This window comes from Strix uralensis, unplaced genomic scaffold, assembly GCF_047716275.1.
Source record: "Strix uralensis isolate ZFMK-TIS-50842 unplaced genomic scaffold, bStrUra1 scaffold_320, whole genome shotgun sequence".
Lineage (NCBI taxonomy): Eukaryota > Metazoa > Chordata > Aves > Strigiformes > Strigidae > Strix > Strix uralensis.
Window position 1 is genome coordinate 11,722 of NW_027436913.1, and position 25,667 is coordinate 37,388.

The 25,667-nt window shown below is 53.8% G+C and overlaps 3 gene segments (V, D, J or C); 1 reads left to right on the forward strand and 2 right to left on the reverse strand.

Annotated features, from left to right (window-relative positions):
- Nucleotides 1-7,429: 7,429 nt before the first annotated feature.
- LOC141938801 (Ig heavy chain V region 3-like) lies at nt 7,430-8,134 on the reverse strand. The segment is given in 2 exon segments: nt 7,430-7,674; nt 7,741-8,134. Coding segments are annotated over 2 exon segments (639 nt in total).
- Nucleotides 8,135-13,200: 5,066 nt separating this feature from the next.
- Nucleotides 13,201-13,876, reverse strand: LOC141938802 (immunoglobulin heavy variable 3-64D-like). The segment is given in 2 exon segments: nt 13,201-13,667; nt 13,813-13,876. Coding segments are annotated over 2 exon segments (531 nt in total).
- A 4,341-nt stretch (nt 13,877-18,217) lies between these two features.
- On the forward strand, nt 18,218-18,899 carry LOC141938804 (Ig heavy chain V region 914-like). The segment is given in 2 exon segments: nt 18,218-18,289; nt 18,397-18,899. Coding segments are annotated over 2 exon segments (555 nt in total).
- Nucleotides 18,900-25,667: the final 6,768 nt, after the last annotated feature.

Sequence of the window (25,667 nt, forward strand, 5' to 3'; positions counted from 1 at the left end):
TTGCACTGAGCCTCAACCGTTTGCCCCAAACTTCCATTATTTTGCCCCAAACCTTGACTGGTTGTACCAAACATTGACCATTTGCAGTAAATCTTGACCATTTTTACCCCAATCCTCAACCAGTTGCCCCAAGTCTCAACCATTTTTGCCCCAAATCTCGACCGTTTCTGCCCCAAACCTTGACTTTTTTTACACTGAGCCTCAACAATTTGCCCCAAACTTTGACTTTTTGCCCCAAACCTTGACTGGTTGTACCAAACATTGACCTTATGAGGCAAAACTCAACCATTTTTACCTCAGACCTCCACCATTTTTGCCCCAAATCTCGACCATTTCTGCCCCAAACCTTGACTCTCCGCACCGACACTCAACCATTTGCCCCAAACTTTGACTTTTTGCCCCAAACCTTGACTGGTTGTACCAAACATTGACCTTATGAGACAAAACTCAACCATTTTTACCTCAGAACTCCACCATTTTTGCCCCAAATCCAACCATTTGCCCCAAATCTTGACCGTTTCTGCCCCAAACCTTGACTTTTTTTGCCCTGAGCCTCAACCGTTTGCCCCAAACTTCCATTATTTTGCCCCAAACCTTGACTGGTTGTACCAAACATTGACCATTTGCAGTAAATCTTGACCATTTTTACCCCAATCCTCAACCAGTTACCCCAAGTCTCAACCATTTTTGCCCCAAATCTCGACCGTTTCTGCCCCAAACCTTGAATTTTTTTTGCACTGAGCCTCAACCATTTGCCCCAAACTTTGACTTTTTGCCCCAAACCTTGACTGGTTGTACCAAACATTGACCTTATGAGGCAAAACTCAACCATTTTTACCTCAGACCTCCACCATTTTTGCCCCAAATCTCGACCGTTTCTGCCCCAAACCTTGACTCTCCGCACCGACACTCAACCATTTGCCCCAAACTTCCATTATTTTGCCCCAAACCTTGACTGGTTGTACCAAACATTGACCTTATGAGACAAAACTCAACCATTTTTACCTCAGACCTCGACCGTTTTTGCCCCAAATCTCGACCGTTTCTGCCCCAAACCTTGACTTTTTTTGCCCTGAGCCTCAACCGTTTGCCCCAAACTTCCATTATTTTGCCCCAAACCTTGACTGGTTGTACCAAACCTTGACCATTTGCAGTAAATCTTGACCATTTTTACCCCAATCCTCAACCAGATGCCCCAAGTCTCAACCATTTTTGCCCCAAATCTCGACTGTTTCTGCCCCAAACCTTGACTTTTTTTGCCCTGAGCCTCAACCATTTGCCCCAAACTTTGACTTTTTGCCCCAAACCTTGACTGGTTGTACCAAACATTGACCTTATGAGACAAAACTCAACCATTTTTACCTCAGACCTCCACCATTTTTGCCCCAAATCCAACCATTTGCCCCAAATCTTGACCGTTTCTGCCCCAAACCTTGACTTTTTTTGCCCTGAGCCTCAACCGTTTGCCCCAAACTTCCATTATTTTGCCCCAAACCTTGACTGGTTGTATCAAACCTTGACCATTTGCAGTAAATCTTGACCATTTTTACCCCAATCCTCAACCAGATGCCCCAAGTCTCAACCATTTTTGCCCCAAATCTCGACCGTTTCTGCCCCAAACCTTGACTCTCCGCACCGACACTCAACCATTTGCCCCAAACTTCCATTATTTTGCCCCAAACCTTGACTGGTTGTACCAAACATTGACCTTATGAGGCAAAACTCAACCATTTTTACCTCAGACCTCGACCGTTTTTGCCCCAAATCTCGACCGTTTCTGCCCCAAACCTTGACTTTTTTTGCCCTGAGCCTCAACCGTTTGCCCCAAACTTCCATTATTTTGCCCCAAACCTTGACTGGTTGTACCAAACCTTGACCATTTGCAGTAAATCTTGACCATTTTTACCCCAATCCTCAACCAGATGCCCCAAGTCCCAACCATTTTTGCAGCAAATCTCAACCATTTTCCCCAAAACTCGTCTATTTTCACAGACTCACAGAATCATCTCGGTTGGAAAAGACCTTGAAGATCACCGAGTCCAACCATTCTGTAGATTCTTGGGGCAAAGATTTTGGGGCAGAAGTTGGGAATTTGGGATGCAGGGTTGGGACACTGATGCTCGGGGTGAGGATTTGGGGGGAGATGCCGGGATTTGGGGGTGCAGGGTGGGGATTTCCGGGCTCTGGGCAGGGCCCTGGGACTGGTGCGAGGGTTTGGGGAAGGGTCCAGGCGCCTGTTGGATCCAGAACATGGCGGAGCTGCTGGGGGTGAAGTCAGAGCCCTGGCAGAGGATGTGCAGGGCAGGGATTGGGGCCAAAAGCCCAGGATTTGGGGTCAAGGAAGGGTTTTGTGCTTGGTGCAGGGGTCCAGGCTTGAGACAAGGCCTGGGTTTTGCGCAGGGATTTGGGGACAATGTTGAGATTTGGGGACACAGCACAGGGGTGTTGGGGCTCGATGACACCACCATCACTATAAGCACGTTTGGCGCAGTAGTAGGTGGCCGTGTCGTCGTCCCTGAGGCTGCTCATCTGCAGCGTGACCGTGCTCTGGGCGTTGTCCCTGGAGATGGTGAAGCGGCCTTTGACCGACGGCGCGTAGTAGGTGCTACCACCGGTGTTAATACCCGCGACGTACTCGAGCCCCTTCCCGGGCGCCTGTCGCATCCATCCCATGTCGTTGCTGCTGAAGGTGAAGCCGGAGCCCTTGCAGATGAGGGTCAGGGACCCCCTGGGGGCCTGGAGGGCTCCTCCGGTCTCCACCAATTCCACGGCCGCCCGCAGCCCTGCGGAGGAAAAAATTGAGGCACCTGGTCCCGGCATCACCCCCCAAATCTGGGCCCGGGGAGGGGTTCTTTGGGGCTGGGTCAGAGAATCCCAGAATCCTCTCAGTTGGAAAAGCCCTTGAAGATCCTCCAGTGCCACCATGAACCTCACACTGACCCTTCTCTGGGCCCAGCTGGGACCCGGCCCCGATCCTGGAGCCCTGCGTGACCCCGGCCCTGAGCCCAGACCCTCACCCTGAACCCAGACCCGCAACGGGCCCAGATTTGCTCCCCGAGGCTGTTGCCAGGGGAGACCCCGGGGGTCGATGCCGAGATCAGGCGCCTCAATTCTGTCCTTTCTTCTCCCCACCAGCCCTGGGGAAGAAGAAAGAGCAGAATTGAGTCACCCGGTCCCGGCATAAACCCCCAGGGGATTCCCCAGCAACTTCTCCTCCTCCTCGCACCCTCCCAGGTAGGTCCGAGCCCCTCCGACCCGCTCCCTGGGTGCAGATTTGGGGGTTGACGCCGGGATCGGGTGACACAATTTTGGCCTTTTTTTTGTCTTCCGCAGGGCTGCGGGCGGCCGTGGAATTGGTGGAGACCGGAGGAGGCCTCCGGGCCCCCGGGGGGTCCCTGACCCTCGTCTGCAAGGGCTCCGGCTTCACCTTCAGCAGCTTCGAAATGGACTGGGTGCGACAGGCGCCTGGGAAGGGCCTCGAGTGGGTCGCAGATATTGACGACGATAGTAGTGGCACCTACTACGAGCCGTGGGTCAAAGGCCACTTCACCATCTCCAGGGACAACGCCCAGAGCACGGTCACGCTGCAGATGAGCAGCCTCAGGGACGACGACACGGCCACCTACTACTGCGCCAGAGATGGTGCTGGTGCTTATGGTGGTTATGGTAGTTATGGTGCCACCAAGGAACAACACCCCTGTGCTGGTCCCCAAATCTCAACATTGTCCCCAAATCCCAGCACAAAACCCAGGCCTTGTCTCAAGCCTGCACCCCTGCACCAAGCACAAAACCCTTCCTCGAGCCCAAATCCTGGGCTTTTGGCCCCAATCCCTGCCCTGCACATCCTCTGCCAGGGCTCTGACTTCACCCCCAGCAGCTCCGCAATGTTCTGGCTCCAACAGGCACCTGGACCCTTCCCCAAACCCTCGCACCAGTCCCAGGGCCCTGCCCAGAGCCCGGAAATCCCCACCCTGCACCCCCACATCCCGGCATCTTTCCCCAAATCCTCACCCCGAGCATCAGTGTCCCAACCCTGCATCCCAAATTCCCAACTTCTGCCCCAAAATCTTTGCCCCAAGAATCTACAGAATGGTTGGACTCGGTGATCTTCAAGGTCTTTTCCAACCGAGATGATTCTGTGAGTCTGTGAAAATAGACGAGTTTTGGGGTAAATGGTTGAGATTTGCTGCAAAAATGGTTGAGACTCGGGGGCAAATGGATGAGGTTTTGGGTGGAACAGTGGAAGTTTGGGGCAAACGGTCACTCACGGTGCAGAAAGTCAAGGATTGGTGCAAACAGGGAAGACTCGGTGCGAGATTTTGGGATGGGTTCAGCCGTTTTGGGAAGTTTTTGGGACAAAGCGGAGGGATGTTGGGGCTCAGGAACGGGATTGGTGCCACCACCACCCACCATCATCATCATCTTCCTTGGCGCAGTAGTAGGTGGCCGTGTCGTCGTCCCTGAGGCTGCTCATCTGCAGCGTGACCGTGCTCTGGGCGTTGTCCCTGGAGATGGTGAAGCGGCCTTGGACCGACGGCGCGTATCTTGTGGTACTACCACTGCTGCTAATATCTGCGACGTACTCGAGCCCCTTCCCGGGCGCCTGTCGCATCCATCCCATGCCGAAGCTGCTGAAGGTGAAGCCGGAGGCCTTGCAGACGAGGGTCAGGGACCCCCCGGGGGTTTGGATCCAGCAGGACCCTGCCCTGATTCTGGAGCCCAGCCCAACATTTGGTCCAGGATTAGTCCCTCACACTGAGCCCAGACCCCTCCCTGTGCCCAGACCCCCCCCAGGGTCCCAGATTTGCTCCCCCGAGTGTGGTGACAGCCTGGAGCAGGGACTGGGGGGACCTGGGGGTCTCCCCTTGTGCCCCCATCCCAGGGCTGCGGGCGGCTGTGGAATTCCACGGAACCAATTCCATGGCCACCAGCAGCCCTGCGGAGGAAGAAAGGGCAGAATTGAGTCACCTGGTCCTGGCATCGACCCCCAGGGGATCCCCCAGCACCTTCTTCTCCTCCTCCTCCTCACAACCTCCATGGTAGGACCCAGCCCTGCCAACACCCTCCCGGGGAGCGGAGTTCAGGGTTGATGCTGGGACCAGGTGCCTCAATTCTGTCTTTTCTTCTTCCGCAGGGCTGCGGGCGGCCGTGGAATTGGTGGAGACCGGAGGAGGCCTCCGGGCCCCCGGGGGGTCCCTGACCCTCGTCGGCAAGGCCTCCGGCTTCACCTTCAGCAGCACCTACATGCAGTGGGTGCGACAGGCGCCTGGGAAGGGGCTCGAGTGGGTCGCGGGTATTACCAGCGGTGGTAGCACCTACTACGCGCCGTCGGTCCAAGGCCGCTTCACCATCTCCAGGGACAACGCCCAGAGCACGGTCACGCTGCAGATGAGCAGCCTCAGGGACGACGACACGGCCACCTACTACTGCGCCAAAAGTGCTTATAGTGATGGTGGTGGCACCGAGCCCCAACACCCCTGCGCCGTGTCCCCACGTCCCAGCCCCTTCATGAGTCTCCCTCCCTGTTCCTGGACCCCTGCACCCACCCTGGGCCGTTGCCCCCAGCCTTGACCCTGATCCCACCCCCAGCCATTGCCCTCAGCCTCCCCTGCTTGCCCCCAGCCCAGACTAATTGCCCCAAAGCCGGACCCTTGGCAGCCACCCAACCCCTGCCTGGAGCCCAAATCCTCGGCTCTAGACCCGGCTGGATGCGCCCCCACAGCCCCTTCCTCTGTCCCCCCCCACCCCCGGGGAGTTCTGCCCCCACTCCAGCCCCTTCCCGGGAGCCCCCAGGACGTGCTGGAGCTGTTGGGGGTGTCACTGGTGCCCTGACAGATTAGACAGAGGGCAGGGATTGGGGCCAAAAGCCCAGGATTTGGGCTCAAGGAAGGGTTTTGTGCTTGGTGCAGGGGTCCAGGCTTGAGACAATCCTGGGTTTTGTGCAGGGATTTGGGGACAATGGTGGGATTTGGGGACACAGCACAGGGGTGTTGGGGCTCGGTGCCACCATAACCATCAGCACTTTTGGCGCAGTAGTAGGTGGCCGTGTCGTCGTCCCTGAGGCTGCTCATCTGCAGCGTGACCGTGCTCTGGGCGTTGTCCCTGGAGATGGTGAAGCGGCCTTGGACCGACGGCGCGTACTCTGTGCTACTACCATCGCTGTTAATTCTTGCGACGTAATCGAGCCCCTTCCCGGGCACCTGTCGCACCCAGTCCAGGGCGAAACTGCTGAGATCGAAGCCGGAGCCCCTGCAGATCAGGGTCAGGGACCCCCCGGGGGTCTGGACACAACCAGGACCCTGTCCCAATCCTGGAGCCCTGCGTGACATTTGGTCCAGGATTAGTCCCTCACAATGAGCCCAGACCCCTCCCTGTGCCCAGACCCCCCCAGGGTCCCAGATTTGCTCCCCCAAGGCTGGTGCCAGCCTGGAGCAGGGACCGGGGGGACCTGGGGGTCTCCCTTGTGCCCCCACCCCAGGGCTGCGGGCGGCTCTGGAATTCCACGGAACCAATTCCATCACTCCCAGGGGATCCCCCAGCACCTTCTTCTCCTCCTCCTCCTCGCACCCTCCCAGGTAGGACCCAGCCCCACCAACCCCCTCCCTGGGCGTGGATTTAGGGGTCGATGCTGGGACCAGGCACCTAAATTTTGCCCTCTTAGTCTTCCGCAGGGCTGCGTGCGGCCGTGGAATTGGTGGAGACCGGAGGAGGCCTCCGGGTCCCCGGGGTGTCCCTGACCCTCGTCTGCAAGGGCTCCGGCTTCGATTTCAGCAACGCCTACATGAACTGGGTGCGACAGGCGCCCGGGAAGGGGCTCGAGTTTATCGCGTATATTAACTACGCTGCTGGCGCCTGGTACGCTCCGGCCTTCAAAGGCCGCTCCACCATCTCCAGGGACAACGCCCAGAGCACGGTCACGCTGCAGATGAGCAGCCTCAGGGACGACGACACGGCCACCTACTACTGCGCCAAAAGTGCTGATACTGGCCCTGACCCCGTCCCCAAGTCCCAACATCCCTGTGCTGTGTCCCCACATCCCAGCCCCTCCCTGGACCCTGCCCTCAGCCCCCACCATCGCCCCCAGCCTGGTCCCCTGCCCCCAGCCCACAGACCTGGCCCAAACCACGACCATTTTCCCCCAGACCAGAGCCCCGCCCCGACCCCGCTCTGGGCACCCAGACCCCAGCCCGCACCTGCCAGTCCAGCCTGGGGATCCCTAAGCCCTGCCTGGAGCCTAAACCCCCCCGTCCTCACCCCAAAACCTGCACCCAGCCCAAACCCTGACCTGAGCCCCAGTCCCTGTCCCAGGCCGTGTCCTGGGAGGGCTCCGGCTTCGATTTCAGCGGCACCAGCATGAGCTGGGTGTGAGAGGAGCTGGGGAAGGGGCTCGAGTATGTTCTGGGAATTAGCGCTGCTGTATTAATGAGTGTTAACGATTTCGGGGGAGATGCCGGGATTTGGGGTGCAGGGTGGGGATTTCCGGGCTCTGGGCAGGGCCCTGGGACTGGTGCGAGGGTTTGGGGAAGGGTCCAGGCGCCTGTTGGAGCCAGAACATTGCGGAGCTGCTGGGGGTGAAGTCAGAGCCCTGGCAGAGGATGTGCAGGGCAGGATTGGGGCCAAAAGCCCAGGATTTGGGGTTGAGGAAGGGTTTTGTGCTTGGTGCAGGGGTCCAGGCTTGAGACAAGGCCTGGTTTTAGTGCAGGGATTTGGGGACAATGTTGAGATTTGGGGACACAGCACAGGGGTGTTGGGGCTCGATGACACCACCACCACTATAAGCACATTTGGCGCAGTAGTAGGTGGCCGTGTCGTCGTCCCTGAGGCTGCTCATCTGCAGCGTGACCGTGCTCTGGGCGTTGTCCCTGGAGATGGTGAAGCGGCCTTTGACCGACGGCGCGTAGTCTATGCCACTACCATCGCTCCAAATACTCGCGACGTACTCGAGGCCCTTCCCGGGCGCCTGTCGCACCCAGTTCATTTCGAAGCTGCTGAAGGTGAAGCCGGAGCCCTTGCAGACGAGGGTCAGGGACACCCCGGGGGCACGGAGGCCTCCTCCGGTCTCCACCAATTCCACGGCCGCCCGCAGCCCTGCGGAAGACAAAAAGGCCAAAATTGAGGCCCCCGGTCCCGGCATCACCCCCAAAATCTGTGCCCGGGGAGGGGTTCTTCAGGGCTGGGTCAGAGAATCCCAGACACCTCTCGATTGGAAAAGCCCTTGAAGATCCTCCAGTGCAACCATGAACCTCACACTTACCCTTCTCTGGGCCCAGCTGGGACCCGGCCCCGATCCTGGAGCCCTGCGTGACCCCGGCCCTGAGCCCAGACCCTCACCCTGAACCCAGACCCGCAACGGGCCCAGATTTGCTCCCCGAGGCTGTTGCCAGGGGAGACCCCGGGGGTCGATGCCGAGATCAGGCGCCTCAATTCTGTCCTTTCTTCTCCCCACCAGCCCTGGGGAAGAAGAAAGAGCAGAATTGAGTCACCCGGTCCCGGCATAAACCCCCAGGGGATTCCCCAGCAACTTCTCCTCCTCCTCGCACCCTCCCAGGTAGGTCCGAGCCCCTCCGACCCCCTCCCCGGGTGCAGATTTGGGGGTTGACGCCGGGATCGGGTGACACAATTTTGGCCTTTTTTTTGTCTTCCGCAGGGCTGCGGGCGGCCGTGGAATTGGTGGAGACCGGAGGAGGCCTCCGGGCCCCCGGGGGGTCCCTGACCCTCGTCTGCAAGGGCTCCGGCTTCACCTTCAGCAGCTTCGAAATGGACTGGGTGCGACAGGCGCCCGGGAAGGGCCTCGAGTGGGTCGCGCTTATTACCAGCGGTGGTAGCACCTACTACGCGCCGTCGGTCAAAGGCCGCTTCACCATCTCCAGGGACAACGCCCAGAGCACGGTCACGCTGCAGATGAGCAGCCTCAGGGACGACGACACGGCCACCTACTACTGCGCCAAAGATGCTGGTGCTGGTGCTTATGGTGCTTATAGTGGCCCCGAGCCCCAACACCCCTGTGCTGTGTCCCCAAATCCCACCATTGTCCCCAAATCCCTGCACAAAACCCAGGATTGTCTCAAGCCTGCACCCCTGCACCAAGCACAAAACCCTTCCTCGAGCCCAAATCCTGGGCTTTTGGCCCCAATCCTGCCCTGCACATCCTCTGCCAGGGCTCTGACTTCACCCCCAGCAGCTCCGCAATGTTCTGGCTCCAACAGGCACCTGGACCCTTCCCCAAACCCTCGCACCAGTCCCAGGGCCCTGCCCAGAGCCCGGAAATCCCCACCCTGCACCCCCAAATCCCGGCATCTCCCCCCAAATCCTCACCCCGGGCATCAGTGTCCCAACCCTGCATCCCAAACTCCCAACTTCTGCCCCAAATTCTCAGGATCTGCCCCAAAATCTTCACCCCAGCACCTGCATCTGTGCCCTACACCCCCAAATCCCAACATTTTCCCCAAAATCCTTGTTTGAGCCCAGACAACCCTGACCTACATCCCCAAATCTCAGCATTTTCCTAAAATCCCAGCATCTTCCCCCAAATCCTTCCTTGAGCATCAGCATCGGCTCCCGGCATCCCAAATCCTGAGAATTTTCCCAATATCCCGGAATCTTGCCCGTAACCGCGCAGCCAGCCCAGCCCCCTGCAGCCATCCCGGCCCCTCGCCCCCAGCCCCAGCCCGGCCCCTCACCTGGGTCCTGCCCTGAGCCCCAACATCCCCCCGCCGTGTCCCCACACCCAGCCCCTCGCCCCCATCCTGCACCGTTTGCCCCCGTGTCGTGGTTTTATCCCAGATCCACTGACCCCGCCCAGCCCCTCGCTTCCCCCTTCCCCAAACCCTCAACCCTGAAAAGGAGAAAAAATGAAGCAAAAGGCTCCACAATCCTGATCAGGATGGGGAACGGTGACTCCCCCATTATAGTCACGGACAAAAGACAGACTCGTTGGGGGAAGGGAAAGAACTTCCCTTGAGTTCAGACCCCCCCAACAGACAGGGAGGAGCTCAACTCCCTCTTAACCCCCCTCCTCTCCCCCTCCCTCTGTCCGGGGCCCAGTTTTGCTCCCGCTTTCTCCCTCTCCCACTGACCCTCCCCCATGGACTTTCTCTGCCCCGAGTCCTTCTCAGGGGCTGCAGCTCCTCCCGAGATGCCCCAGCGGGGATCGGCCCCACGTGTTGCCCCTTCCCAGGGTTGGGCTGGAGGCTGGGGGCGAGGGTCTGGGCTGGGCTGAGGGGGCTGGAGACGAAGGTGCGAGGGTTTGGGGAAGGGTCCAGGTGCCTGTTGGAGCCAGAACATTGCGGAGCTGCTGGGGTGAAGTCAGAGCCCTGGCAGAGGATGAGCAGGGCAGGATTGGGGCCAAAAGCCCAGGATTTGGGCTCGAGGAAGGGTTTTGTGCTTGGTGCAGGGGTCCAGGCTTGAGACAAGTCCTGGGTTTTGTGCAGGGATTTGGGGACAATGTTGGGATTTGGGGACACAGCACAGGGGTGTTGGGGCTCGGGGCCACCATAACCACCATAAGCACCAGCGTATTTGGCGCAGTAGTAGGTGGCCGTGTCGTCGTCCCTGAGGCTGCTCATCTGCAGCGTGACCGTGCTCTGGGCGTTGTCCCTGGAGATGGCGAAGCGGCCTTTGACCGACGGCGCGTAGTTTGTCCAACTATCACCATTGTCAATACCTGCGACCCACTCGAGACCCTTCCCAGGGGCCTGTCATGCCCATCCCATGTCGTAGCTGCTGAAGGTGAAGCCGGAGCCCTTGCAGACGAGGGTCAGGGACCCCCCGGGGGCACGGAGGCCTCCTCCGGTCTCCACCAATTCCACGGCCGCCCGCAGCCCTGCGGAAGAAGAAAGGACAGAATTGAGGTGCCCGTTCTTGGCATCGACCCCCCGGGTCTCCCCTGGCACCACCCTCGGGGAGCAAATCTGGGCCCATTGGGGGTCTGGGCTGGGGACAGGGTCTGGGCTCAGGGTGAGGGTCTGGGCTCAGGGCCGGGGTCACGCAGGGCTCCAGGATCGGGGCCGGGTCCTGGCTGGGCCCAGAGAAGGGTCAGTGTGAGGTTCATGGTTGCACTGGAGGATCTTCAAGGGCTTTTCCAATCGAGAGGTGTCTGGGATTCTCTGACCCAGCCCTGAAGAACCCCTCCCCGGGCACAGATTTTGGGGGTGATGCCGGGACCGGGCACCTCAATTTTGGCCTTTTTGTCTTCCGCAGGGCTGCGGGCGGCCGTGGAATTGGTGGAGACCGGAGGAGGCCTCCGGGTCCCCGGGGTGTCCCTGACCCTCGTCTGCAAGGGCTCCGGCTTCGATTTCAGCAACGCCTACATGAACTGGGTGCGACAGGCGCCCGGGAAGGGGCTCGAGTTTATCGCGTATATTAACTATGCTGCTGGCGCCTGGTATGCTCCGGCCTTCAAAGGCCGCTCCACCATCTCCAGGGACAACGCCCAGAGCACGGTCACGCTGCAGATGAGCAGCCTCAGGGACGACGACACAGCCACCTACTACTGCGCCAAAGGTTATACTGGTAGAGGTGGCACCGAGCCCGGCCCCGTGTCCCCAGATCCCAACATTGTCCCCAAATCCCTGAGCAAAGACCAGACCTTGTCTCAAGCCTGGACCCCTGCACCAAGCACAAAACCCTTCCTCGAGCCCAAATCCTGGGCTTTTGGCCCCAATCCCTGCCCTGCTCATCCTCTGCCAGGGCTCTGACTTCACCCCCAGCAGCTCCGCAATGTTCTGGCTCCAACAGGCACCTGGACCCTTCCCCAAACCCTTGCACCAGTCCCAGGGCCCTGCCCAGAGCCCGGAAATCCCCACCCTGCACCCCCAAATCCCGGCATCTCCCCCCAAATCCTCACCCCGAGCATCAGTGTCCCAACCCTGCATCCCAAAGTCCCAACATCTGCCCCAAAATCCCAACATCTGCCCCAAAATCTTTGCCCCAAGTATCTACAGAATGGTTGGACTCGGTGATCTTCAAGGTCTTTTCCAACCGAGATGATTCTGTGAGTCTGTAAAAATAGACGAGTTTTGGGGAAAATGGTTGAGATTTGTTGCAAAAATTGACGAGACTTGTTGGCAAATGGTTGAAGTTTTGGGCCAACACTTGAAGTTTGGGGCAAACGGTCACTCACGGTGCAGAAAGTCAAGGGTTGGGGCAAACGGTGAAGACTCGGGGCGAGATTCTGGGATGGGTTCAGCGGTTTTGGGAGGGTTTGGGGACACGTTGGAGGGACGTTGGGGCTCAGGGCCGGGGTGGGAGCCATTCCCAGCACCATCTTCTCTGGCGCAGTAGTAGGTGGCCGTGTCGTCGTCCCTGAGGCTGCTCATCTGCAGCGTGACCGTGCTCTGGGCGTTGTCCCTGGAGATGGTGGAGCGGCCTTGGACCGACGGCTCGTAGTAGGTGTTACTACTATCGTCGTCAATACTCGCGACGTACTCGAGCCCCTTCCCGGGCGCCTGTCGCACCCAACTCATGCCGAAGCTGCTGAAGGTGAAGCCGGAGCCCTTGCAGACGAGGGTCAGGGACCCCCCGGGGGCTCGGAGGCCTCCTCCGGTCCCCACCAATTCCACGGCCGCCCGCAGCCCTGCGGAAGACAAAAAAAAGGCCAAAATTGAGGCGCCCGGTTCCGGCATCGACCCCCAAATCCGCTCCCCGGGAGGGTGTTGGTGGGGCTGGGTCCTACCCGGGAGGGTGCGAGGAGGACGAGGAAGAGAAGGTGGAGGGGTAAAAAGAGTTGAGTTCTGCTGCATATGGTCCATATTTGGTAGAATCTGTCAAAGTTTGGGGCAAATAATCAAAGTTTGGAGGAAATGGTTGAGACTCAGTGCAAATAGTCAAGGTTTGGGTCAAAAATAGTCAAGCTTTGGGGCAGAAACAGCCGAGATTTGAGGCAAATTGTTGGACTTGGGGCAAAAATGGTCGAGGTCTGAGGTAAAAATGGTTGAGATTTGCTGTATATGGTCAAAGATTGGTACAAACTGGTCAAGTTTAGGTCAAACGGTCAAAGTTTGGGGCAAAACCAGTCAAGACGCAGTGCAAAGAGTTAAGACGTGGGCAAAAATGGTCGAGGTTTGGGGCAAATGGTTGAGACTTGGGGTGAAAATAGATGAGTTTTGGGGAAAATGGTTGAGATTTGCTGCAAAAATGGTTGAGACTCGGGGGCAAATGGTTGAGGTTTTGGGTGGAACAGTGGAAGTTTGGGGCAAACGGTCACACACGGTGCAGAAAGTCAAGGGTTGGGGCAAACAGGGAAGACTCGGTGCGAGATTTTGGGATGGGTTCAGCTGTTTTGGGAAGTTTTTGGGAGAAAGCGGAGGGATGTTGGGGCTCAGGGCCGGGATCGGTGCCACCACCACCACCATCATCATCATCTTCCTTGGCGCAGTAGTAGGTGGCCGTGTCGTCGTCCCTGAGGCTGCTCATCTGCAGCGTGACCGTGCTCTGGGCGTTGTCCCTGGAGATGGTGAAGCGGCCTTTGACCGACGGCGCGTAGGAGGTGCTACCACTGGTGCCAATAATCGCGACGTACTCGAGCCCCTTCCCGGGCGCCTGTCGCACCCACTGCATGGTGAAGCTGCTGAAGGTGAAGCCAGAGCCCTTGCAGACGAGGGTCAGGGACCCCCCGGGGGCCCGGAGGCCTCCTCCGGTCTCCACCAATTCCACGGCCGCCCGCAGCCCTGCGGAAGAAGAAAGGACAGAATTGAGGTGCCCGTTCTTGGCATCGACCCCCCGGGGTTCCCCTGGCACCACCCTCGGGGAGCAAATCTGGGCCCATTGTGGGTCTGGGCTGGGGACAGGGTCTGGGCTCAGGGCCGGGGTCACGCAGGGCTCCAGGATCAGGGCCGGGTCCCGGCTGGGCCCAGAGAAGGGTCAGTGTGAGGTTCATGGTGGCACTGGAGGATCTTCAAGGGCTTTTCCAACCTGGATGATTCTGGGATTGTGTGACCCAGCCCTGCCGACCCCCCTCCCCGGGCACGGATTTGGGGGGTGATGTTGGGATCAGGCGACCCAATTTTGGCCCGTCCCCGTGTCCCCAAATCCCAGCGTCGTCCTGAAATCCTTTCCCTGAGTGTCAGCATCCCTGCTCTAAAGCCAAAAATCCCCTTATCTTCCCCAAAATCTCATTATCTTCCCCCAAAATCCTTCCTCCAAACCCAGACACAACTGCCCTGCATCCCAAAATGTGAAGATTTTCCCCAAATCCCAACGTATTCCCCAAAATCCCATTATTTCCCCCCCAATTCCTTATTCCCAACACAGATACAACAGCCCTGCATCCCAAAATATGAAGATTTTCCCAAAATCCCAGCATCTTCCCCCAAATCCTTTCCCTGTGCGGCAGCATCCCTGCTCTAAAGCCAAAAATCCCCTTATCTTCCCCAAAATCCCATTATCTTCCCTCAAAATCCTTCCTCCAAACCCAGACACAACTGCCCTGCATCCCAAAATGTGAAGATTTTCCCAAAATTTCAATATCTTCCCCCAAATCCTTTCCCTGAGTGGCAGCATCCCTGCTCTAAATCAGAAAATTCCATTATTCCCCAAAAATCCCATTATCTTCCCAAAAATCCCATTATCTTTCCCAAAAACCCATTATCTTCCCCAAAATCCCATTATCTTCCCCCAAAATCCCATTATCTTTCCCAAAAACCCATTATCTTTCCCAAAATCCCATTATCTTCCCCCAAAATCCCATTATCTTCCCCAAAATCCCATTATCTTCCCCAAAATCCCATTATCTTTCCCAAAAACCCATTATCTTCCCCCAAAACCCAGCATCTTCCCCAAAATCCCATTATTTTCCCCCAATTCCTTACGCCAAACCCAGACACAACTGCCCTGTGTCCCAAAATGTGACGATTTTCCCAAAATCCCAGCATTTTCCCCCAAATCCTCACCCCAAACACCTGCATTCCCTCCCTGCATCCCAAATTCCCAAGATCTTCCCTAAATCCCATCATTTTTCCCCAAAAAATCCTTGTTTTGAGGCCAGACAACCCTGTCCAAAATCCTCAAATCTGAGCAGTTTCCTAAAATTCCAGTATTTTCCCCCAAATCCTTTCCCCGAGGGTCAGCATCCCTGCTCCAAATCCAAAAATCCCATTATCTTCCCCCAAATCCCGTTATCTTTCAAAAAATCCCATTATTTTCCAAAAAATCCCGTTATCTTCCCCAAAATCCCATTATTTTCCCCAAAATCCCATTATCTTTCCCAAAATCCCATTGTTTTTCCCAAAATCCCATTATTTTCCCCCAAATCCCGTTATCTTCCCCAAATCCCATTATATTCCCCCAAATCCCGTTATCTTCCCCAAAATCCCGTTATCTTTCCCAAAATCCCGTTATCTTCCACAAAATCCCATTGTTTTTCCCAAAATCCCATTATCTTCCCCCAAATCCCATTATCTTCCCCAAAATCCCATTATTTTCCCCAAAATCCCATTATCTTTCCCAAAATCCCATTATCTTCCCCCAAATCCCGTTATCTTCCCCAAAATCCCATTGTTTTCCCCAAAATCCCATTATTTTCCCCCAAATCCCGTTATTTCCCCAAATCCCATTATCTTTCCCAAAATCCCATTATCTTCCCCCAAATCCTTGCTCCAAGCCCGGACACACCTGCCCTGCATCCCAAAATGTGACGATTTTCCCCAAATCCCAACATTTTCCCCCAAATCCGTGCCTCAGGCTGAGGGAGGGAAAGGGTTACAACAGCAGAAAAGAGCAAGGAACAACCAAAACCCTCATTTCCGGGTTTTTTACCCCAAAACAACAGCGATGACTTCAGTGAATGGGGCACCGCGGGGAGGGCAATTAACTAATTAGTGGCGGGAAGAGTCTGTAATTAATTAAATAATTCGCGTGGATAAACCGGGAGGGGGCGCTGGAGAGTTTGGGATGAAATAATTTGGGGTAAAATTAAATAATTTGGGGTAAAATTAAATAATTTGGGGTAAAAAATAATTTGGGGTAAAATTAAATAATTTCGGGTAAAATTAAATAATTTGTGGTAAAATTAAATAATTTGGGGTAAAACATGACACAAGGGTGCGCTGCAGAATTTGCGGTTAAATAATTTGGCATAAAATTAAATAATTTGGGGTAAATTTGAATAGTTTGGGGTAAAATTAAATAATTTGGGTAAAATTAAATAATTTGGGATAAAATGAAATAATTTGGGGATAAAATTAAATAATTTGGGATAAAAAATGACATAAGGGGGCACTGCAGGGCTTGTAATTTAATGATTTGGAGTAAAATTAAATAATTTGGAGCAAAATTAAATAATTTGGGATAAAATTAAATAATTTGGGGTAAAATTAAATAATTTGGGATAAAATAAAATAATTAGGGATAAAATTAAAGATTTTGAGATAAAATTAAATAATTTGGGATAAAAATGACATAAGGGCCCAGTGCAGAGCTTGAAATTAAATAATTTGGGGTAAAATTAAATAATTTGGAGTAAAATTAAATAATTTGGGATCAAATTAAATAATTTCCAGTAAAATTAAATGATCTGGGGTAAAATTAAATAATTTGGAATAAAATAAAATAATTTGGGATAAAAATGACATAAGGGTGCACTGAAGATCTTATAATTAAATAATTTAGAATAAAATTAAATAATTTGGAGTAAAATTAAATAATTTGGAATAAAATTAAATAATTTCCAGTAAAATTAACTAATTTGGGGTAAAATTAAATAATTAGGGATAAAATTAAGTAATTTGGGGATAAAATTAAATAATTTGGGATAAAACATGACATAAGGGCCCAGTGCAGAGCTTGAAATTAAATAATTTGGAGTAAAATTAAATATTATGGGATAAAATTAAATAATTTGAGATAAAACTAAATAATTTGGGGTAAAATTAAATAATTTGGGGTAACATTAAATATTATGGGATAAAATCAAATAATTTGGGATAAAATCAAATAATTTGGGATAAGAAATGACATCAGGGGGCACTGCAGGGCTTGTAATTAAATAATTCGGAGTAAAATTAAATAATTTAGAATAAAATTAAATAATTTGGGCTAAAATTAAATAATTTGGGATAAAACTAAATATTGTGGGATAAAATTAAATAATTTTGGTTAAAACCTGCCATAAGGGCCCAGTGCAGAGCTTGTGATTAAATAATTTCGAGTAAAATTAAATAATTTGGGGTAAAATTAAATTATTTGGGATAAAATTAAAGAATTTGAGATAAAACTAAATAATTTGGGATAAAATTAAATAATTTGGGATAAAATTAAAGAATTTGAGATAAAACTAAATAATTTGGGATAAAATTAAAGAATTTGGGATAAAATTAAAGAATTTGAGATAAAACTAAATAATTTGGGATAAAATTAAAGAATTTGGGATAAAATTAAAGAATTTGAGATAAAACTAAATAATTTGGGATAAAATTAAATAATTTGGGATAAAATTAAAGAATTTGGGATAAAATCTGCCATAAGGGCCCAGTGCAGAGCTTGTGATTAATTAATTTCGAGTAAAATTAAATAATTTGCGATAAAATTAAATTATTTGGGATCAAATTAAATAATTTCCAGTAAAATTAAATAATCTGGGGTAAAATTAAATATTACGGGTTAAAATTAAATAATCTGGGGTAAAATTAAATATTATGGGTTAAAATTAAATAATCTGGGGTAAAATTAAATATTACGGGTTAAAATTAAATAATCTGGGGTAAAATTAAATATTATGGGTTAAAATTAAATAATCTGGGGTAAAATTAAATATTGGGGGATAAAATTAAATAATCTGGGGTAAAATTAAATATTACGGGTTAAAATTAAATAATCTGGGGTAAAATTAAATATTATGGGTTAAAATTAAATAATCTGGGGTAAAACCTGCCGTAAGCGCCCACCTCAGACCTTATAATTAAATAATTTGGTCAAAAAAAAAAAAACCAACAAAGACATTTGTGCGCCCCGCAGACCTCGCGATTAATTAATTCCCCTTAATTAACGACCGAGCTCCCAATTAAAAAAACCCGCCGCCGCCACGAATCCCCCCGGGTCGCCCAATCAACCACCTCCGCCTAACGAGGCGCCGAGATTTACCCCCCCCCGCCAAAACAAAAATATATATTTTTAGTTAGCTTTGGGGAAACGAGCGATTAGGGGGCGGGGCGTCCCCTTTGTATGCAAATTAGCGGCGCCTCCACGGCCTTAAAACCCTCCGCTCCCGCCATGGGGGCACATCCCCACCCGTCTCCTTCCACCATGGGCACCCACTTGGCCTCCACCCTCCTCCTCCTCCTCGCGGCCCTGCCAGGTAGGACCCGACCGCGGCGATTCGGGGGGGCGAAAAAAAAGCGCCGAAATCAGGCGGATTAATATTTCGGGGGGGACTTATTTTTTTTTTTTTTTTGTCTTCCGCAGGGCTGCGGGCGGCCGTGGAATTGGTGGAGACCAGAGGAGGCCTCCGGGCCCCCGGGGGGTCCCTGACCCTCGTCTGCAAGGGCTCCGGCTTCACCTTCAGCAGCTTCGGCATGGGATGGGCGCGAGAGGCGCCGGGGAAGGGCCTCGAGTACGTCGCGAGTAGTAACACCGGTGGTAGCACCGACTACGCGCCGTCGGTCCAAGGCCGCTTCACCATCTCCAGGGACAACGCCCAGAGCACGGTCACGCTGCAGATGAGCGGCCTCAGGGACGACGACACGGCCACCTACTACTGCGCCAAAGCTACTCACGGCGACGCCGAACCGCGGCGCCCGTGGCAAAAAACCCCCGCGTCCGCACCTAAAAATAGTCCCTCAAAAAAAAAAAAAAAAACCACCGCAACCCCCCGGGGGAGGAAAAGGAAGAAGCGCGCGGCGGCTCGCTCGGCGCGCTCGGACGCGCTCGAGCGGCGGCGGATGCGGATGACGGGGTTTGGGTGGTGAGGAAGAGCGTTTCGAGGAGCGCCCGGGGCCTTACAAAGCACCCAAGAGTCTTTGGAGGGCACCCAAAAGCGTCTGCAGGGTGCCCAAGAGCATTGGAGGACACCCAAGAGCGTTGGAGGACGCCCAAGAGCATTTGAGGGTGCCCAAGAGTCTTTGAGGGTGGCCAAGATAATTTGAGGGCACCCAAGAGCCTTTGAGGGTGCCCAAGAGTCTTTGAGGGTGGCCAAGAGCGTTGGAGGACGCCCAAGAGTCTTTGGAGGGCACCCAAGAGCGTTTGTAGGGTGCCCAAGAGTCTTTGAGGGTGCCCAAGAGCGTTGAGGGTACCCAAGAGTCTTTGAGGGTGCCCAAGAGCGTTGGAGGGTGCCCAAGAGCGTTTGAGGGTGCCCAAGAGTGTTTGTAGGGCACCCAAACCCCCCTTCATGGAAGATGAGACCTTTGTAGGGTGCCCAAGAGTGTTGGAGGGTGCCCAAGAGTGTTGGAGGGTGCCCAAGGGTGTTTGAGGGTGGCCAAGAGTCTTTGAGGGTGGCCAAGATAATTCGTGGGCACCCAAGAGTCTTTGTAGGGCACCCAAGAGCATTTGAGGGTGCCCAAGAGTCTTTGTAGGGCACCCAAGAGCCTTTGAGGGTGCCCAAGAGTCTTTGAGGGTGGCCAAGATAATTTGAGGGCACCCAAGAGCCTTTGAGGGTGCCCAAGAGTCTTTGAGGGTGGCCAAGATAATTTGAGGGCACCCAAGAGTCTTTGTAGGGTGCCCAAGAGCATTGGAGGATGCCCAAGAGTCTTTGTAGGGCACCCAAGAGCCTTTGAGGGTGCCCAAGAGTCTTTGAGGGCACCCAAGAGCGTTGGAGGGCACCCAAGAGCGTTGAGGGCACCCAAGAGTCTTTGAGGGCACCCAAGAGTGTTGGAGGGTGCCCAAGAGTGTTTGTAGGGCACCCAAACCCCTCTTCATGGAAGATGAGACCTTTGTAGGGTGCCCAAGAGTGTTGCAGGGTGCCCAAGAGTCTTTGAGGGTGACCAAGAGTCTTTGAGGGCACCCAAGAGCGTTTGAGGGCACCCAAGAGCGTTGAGGGCACCCAAGAGCGTTTGAGGGCACCCAAGAGCGTTTGAGGGTGCCCAAGAGTCTTTGTAGGGCACCCAAGAGCCTTTCAAGGTGCCCAGACCCCTTGCACGGCCCCCGAGCACCTTCACGTGGCGCCCAGACGCTGGCAACGAGCCCACGTGGCCCTTCCATGGGTCCCCCCACAAATCCCTTCGCTGCGCCCAAAAAATCCCAGGAAACTTTTGGACAGTTTTGACCCAAAAATTGGGATACTTTGACCATTTTGGTGCCTCTTGGCCCCAAATCTGGTCCCAGTTTGGCCCTTTTGGCCCTTCTCAACCCAAAACTGGCCCCAATTTGTCCCTTTTGCCCCCAAATCGGGATGTTTGGGCCATTTCGAATGGTTTTGGGTTATTTTGGGTGCGGTTGGGACGAGCTCAGCCTGTGGCCGAGGAGGGGGCTGGGCCGGGGGTGGATTTTGGGCTGAATCGGGGGGATTTTGTCCCACCCTGTGTCACCGTGGGTGCTACTGGTGGTGGTTGGGGTGCTTATCACGGTGGTGCAGGAGGTGACAAAAATGCTGATTTTCCTCTTTCTGCCCATTTCTGCAGAAAATCTGTGACACACAAACGCCGCCGGGGGCTCAGCTCCACCCCCGGGGGGGCCTTTCCCGGGGGACCAGCCCCCGCTGGGCCCCACTTCCCCTTCCCGGCCGCTTCCGCACCAAATCTGGGGATATTTTACCCTTTTTATACCGGTTCCCCCGCCCCCCTCCCCAGCTACAGACCTCTTACACCCTTTACACCCACATTTGCTCAAAAAGGACATTTTTTTGGCCCTTCAATATCACTTTTGCTAAAAGTGCTGGGGCCTTTCCTTTTAGGACCGTTTTTTGCCCCAAATCTGAGCACGTTTCACCTTTATTGCCCATTTTGCAACAAATCTAGAGACGTTCTCCCGATTTGGTCACTTTTGCCCCAAATCTGGGCAGGTTTTGCCTGTTTAGGCCAGTTTTCACCCCATTCTGGGCATGTTCTGGCTCTTCTGTCCAGTTTTGTCCCCACTTGGTGGATGTTTTGGCCCTTTTTTTGGCCAGTTTTGACCCAATTCTGGGCAGGCTTTGACCATTTTTGCCCAGTTTTGACCCAATTCTGGGCAGGCTCTGGCCTTTTTTTGCCCAGTTTTGACCCAATTCTGGGCAGGCTTTGCCCCTTTTTGCCCACTTTTGACCCAATTCTGGGCAGGCTTTGCCTCTTTTTTCCCCCGTTTTGACCCAATTCTGGACACGCTTTGGCCCCTTTTTTCCCCCGTTTTGACCCAATTCTGGGCAGGCTTTGGCCCTTTTTTGCCCAGTTTTGACCCAATTCTGGGCAGGCTTTGCCCTTTTTTGCCCAGTTTTGACCCAATTCTGGACAGGCTTTGACCCTTTTTTTCCCAGTTTTGACCCAATTCTGGGCAGGCTTTGGCCCTTTTTTGCCCAGTTTTGACCCAATTCTGGGCAGGCTTTGGCCCTTTTTGCCCAGTTTCAACCCAAATCCAGGCAGGCTTTGCCTTTTAGGCCCAGTTTTGCCAAAAAACCACCAGGAATCCTTTTGACTTTTATGACCATTTTTGCACCCAGTCTGGGCATGTTTTACCCCTCACGACCATTTTCACCCCAAATCTGCCCCTTCTCAACCCAAACCTGGGCCCAGTTTGGCCCTTTTGGCCCTTCCCATCCTAAATCTGGGCCAAATTTGGACTTTTTGGGCCTTCTCAAACCCAAACCTTGGACTATTTGGCCCTTTTGGCCCCTCTTGCCCCAAATCTAGGCCCAATTTGGCCCTTTTTGCCCGTCCCATCCTGAATCTGGGCCAAATTTGGCCCTTTTGGCCCTTCCCATCCTAAATCTGGCCCCAAATTGACCATTTTGGCCCTTCTCAACCCAAACCTGGGCCCAATTTCGATTTTTGGTCCTTCTCAACCTAAACCAGGACCCAAATTGGCCCAATTTGGCCCTTTTGCCCCAAACCTGGGCCCAATTTGGCCCCTTTGGCTCTTCTCAATCTAAGCCAGGGCCCAGTTTTGCCCTTTTGGCCCTTTTGCCCAAATCTGGGCCCAATTTAGTCCTTTTGGCACTTCCCAACCCAAATCTGGGCCCAAATTGCCCCTTTAGGCCCTTCTCAATCTAAACCTGGTCCCAGTTTGGCCCTTTTGGCCTTTTTCAAGCCAAACCTGGGCCTGGTTTGGCCCTTTTGGCCTTTCCCATCCTAAATCTGGGCCCAGTTTGGCCCTTTTGCCCCAATCGGGATGTTTTGGGCCATTTCGAATGGTTTTGGGTTATTTTGGGTGCGGTTGGGACGAGCTCAGCCTGTGGCCGAGGAGGGGGCTGGGCCGGGGGTGGATTTTGGGCTGAATCGGGGGGATTTTGTCCCACCCTGTGTCACCGTGGGTGCTGGTACTGGTGGTGGTTGGGGTGGTGCTTATCACGGTGGTGCAGGAGGTGACAAAAATGCTGATTTTCCTCTTTCTGCCCATTTCTGCAGAAAATCTGTGACACACAAACGCCGCCGGGGGCTCAGCTCCACCCCCGGGGGGGCCTTTCCCGGGGGACCAGCCCCCGCTGGGCCCCACTTCCCCTTCCCGGCCGCTTCCGCACTAAATTTAGGGCTGGTTTGGCCCTTTCTGGCCGTTTCTGCACCAAATCCGCCGTTGGCTGTTCTAGTATGACCTTTAGTTTTCTCTATCCGGCCTTATTTTGCCCTTTTTTGTCAATTTTACCCCAAATCTGGGCGGGCTTTGCCTCTTTTGGGCAGTTTCAACCCAAATCCAGGCAGGCTTTGCCTTTGAGGCCCAGTTTTGCCAAAAAACCACCAGGAATCCTTTTGACTTTTATGACCATTTTTGCACCCAGTCTGGGCATGTTTTACCCCTCACGACCATTTTCACCCCAAACCTGCCCCTTCTCAACCTAAACCAGGGCCCGAACTGGCCTTTTGGCCCTTCTCAACCCAAAGCTGGGCCCAATTTGGCCCTTTTGGCCCTTCTCAATCTAAACCTGCGCCTGGTTTGGCCCTGTTGGCCCCTCTTGCCCCAAATCAGGCCCAAATTTGGCTCTTTTGGTCCTTCTCAAGGTAAACCTGGGCCCAATTTCGATTTTTGGCCTTTCCCAACCCAAACCTGGGCCCAATTTGGCCCTTTGGCTCTTCTCAATCTAAGCCTGGGCCCAGTTTCGCCCTTTTGGCCCTTTTGCCCCAAATCTGGGCCCAAATTGGTCCTTTAGGCCCTTCTCAACCCAAACCTGGGCCCAATTTCGATTTTTGGTCCTTCTCAACCTAAACCAGGACCCAAATTGGCCCAATTTGGCCCTTTTGCCCCAAACCTGGGCCCAATTTGGCCCCTTTGGCTCTTCTCAATCTAAGCCAAGGCCCAGTTTGGCCCTTTGGGCCCTTTTGGCCAAATCTGGGCCCAATTTAGTCCTTTTGGCCCTTCTCAACCCAAACCTGGCCCCAATTTGGCCCTTTTGCCCCCAAATCGGGATGTTTTGGGCCATTTCGAATGGTTTTGGGTTATTTTGGGTGCGGTTGGACGAGCTCAGCCTGTGGCCGAGGAGGGGGCTGGGCCGGGGGTGGATTTTGGGCTGAATCGGGGGGATTTTGTCCCACCCTGTGTCACCGTGGGTGCTACTGGTGGTGGTTGGGGTGTTTATCACGGTGGTGCAGGAGGTGACAAAAACACCGCCAGGGGCTCAGCTCCACCCCCGGGGGGGCCTTTCCCGGGGGACCAGCCCCCGCTGGGCCCCACTTCCCCTTCCCGGCCGCTTCCGCACTAAATTTAGGGCTGGTTTGGCCCTTTCTGGCCGTTTCTGCACCAAATCCGCCGTTGGCTGTTCTAGTATGACCTTTAGTTTTCTCTATCCGGCCTTATTTTGCCCTTTTTGTCAATTTTACCCCAAATCTGGGCAGGCTTTGCCTCTTTTGGCCACTTTCAACCCAAATCCAGGCAGGCTTTGCCTTTTAGGCCCAGTTTTGCCAAAAAACCACCAGGAATCCTTTTGACTTTTATGACCATTTTTGCACCCAGTCTGGGCATGTTTTACCCCTCACGACCATTTTCACCCCAAATCTGCCCCTTCTCAACCTAAACCAGGGCCCGAACTGGCCTTTCGGCCCTTCTCAACCCAAAGCTGGGCCCAATTTGGCCCTTTTGGCCCTTCTCAACCTAAACCGGGACCCAATTGGCCCTTTTTCCCCTCTTGACCCAACCTGGCCCCACTTTGGCCCTTGGGGCCCCATCTCAACCCAAACCTGCGCCCAGTTTGGCCCAGTTTGCCCCTTTTGCCCCAAATCTGGTCCCAGATTTGCCCTTTTGGCCCTTCTCAATCTAAACCTGCGCCTGTTTGGCCCTGTTGGCCCCTTTTGCCCCAAATCTGGGCCCAAATTTGGCTCTTTTGGTCCTTCTCAAGGTAAACCTGGGCCCAATTTCGATTTTTGGCCTTTCCCAACCCAAACCTGGGCCCAATTTGGCCCTTTTGGCCCTTCCCATCCTGAATCTGGGCCAAATTTGGACTTTTTGGGCCTTCTCAACCCAAACCTTGGACTATTACGCCCTTTTGGCCCCTCTTGCCCCAAATCGGGGCCCAATTTTGCCCTTTTGGCCCTTCCCATCCTAAATCTGGCCCCAAATTGACCATTTTGGCCCTTCTCAACCCAAACCTGGGCCCAATTTCGATTTTTGGCCTTTCCCAACCCAAACCTGGGCCCAATTTGGCCCTTTTGGCCCTTCCCATCCTGAATCTGGGCCAAATTTGGACTTTTTGGGCCTTCTCAACCCAAACCTTGGACTATTACGCCCTTTTGGCCCCTCTTGCCCCAAATCGGGGCCCAATTTTGCCCTTTTGGCCCTTCCCATCCTAAATCTGGCCCCAAATTGACCATTTTGGCCCTTCTCAACCCAAACCTGGGCCCAATTTCGATTTTTGGCCTTTCCCAACCCAAACCTGGGCCCAATTTGGCCCTTTTGGCCCTTCCCATCCTGAATCTGGGCCAAATTTGGACTTTTTGGGCCTTCTCAACCCAAACCTTGGACTATTACGCCCTTTTGGCCCCTCTTGCCCCAAATCGGGGCCCAATTTTGCCCTTTTGGCCCTTCCCATCCTAAATCTGGCCCCAAATTGACCATTTTGGCCCTTCTCAACCCAAACCTGGGCCCAATTTCGATTTTTGGTCCTTCTCAACCTAAACCAGGACCCAAATTGGCCCAATTTGGCCCTTTTGCCCCAAACCTGGGCCCAATTTGGCCCCTTTGGCTCTTCTCAATCTAAGCCAAGGCCCAGTTTTGCCCTTTTGGCCCTTTTGCCCAAATCTGGGCCCAATTTAGTCCTTTTGGCACTTCCCAACCCAAATCTGGGCCCAAATTGCCCCTTTAGGCCCTTCTCAATCTAAACCTGGTCCCAGTTTGGCCCTTTGGGCCCCTCTTGCCCCAAATCTGGTCCCAATTTGGCCCTTTTGGCCTTTTTCAAGCCAAACCTGGGCCTGGTTTGGCCCTTTTGGCCTTCCCATCCTAAATCTGGGCCCAGTTTGGCCCTTTTGCCCCCAATCGGGATGTTTTGGGCCATTTCGAATGGTTTTGGGTTATTTTGGGTGCGGTTGGGACGAGCTCAGCCTGTGGCCGAGGAGGGGCTGGGCCGGGGGTGGATTTTGGGCTGAATCGGGGGATTGGTCCACCTGGTGGTCAGCCTGGTGGGTTGGGTG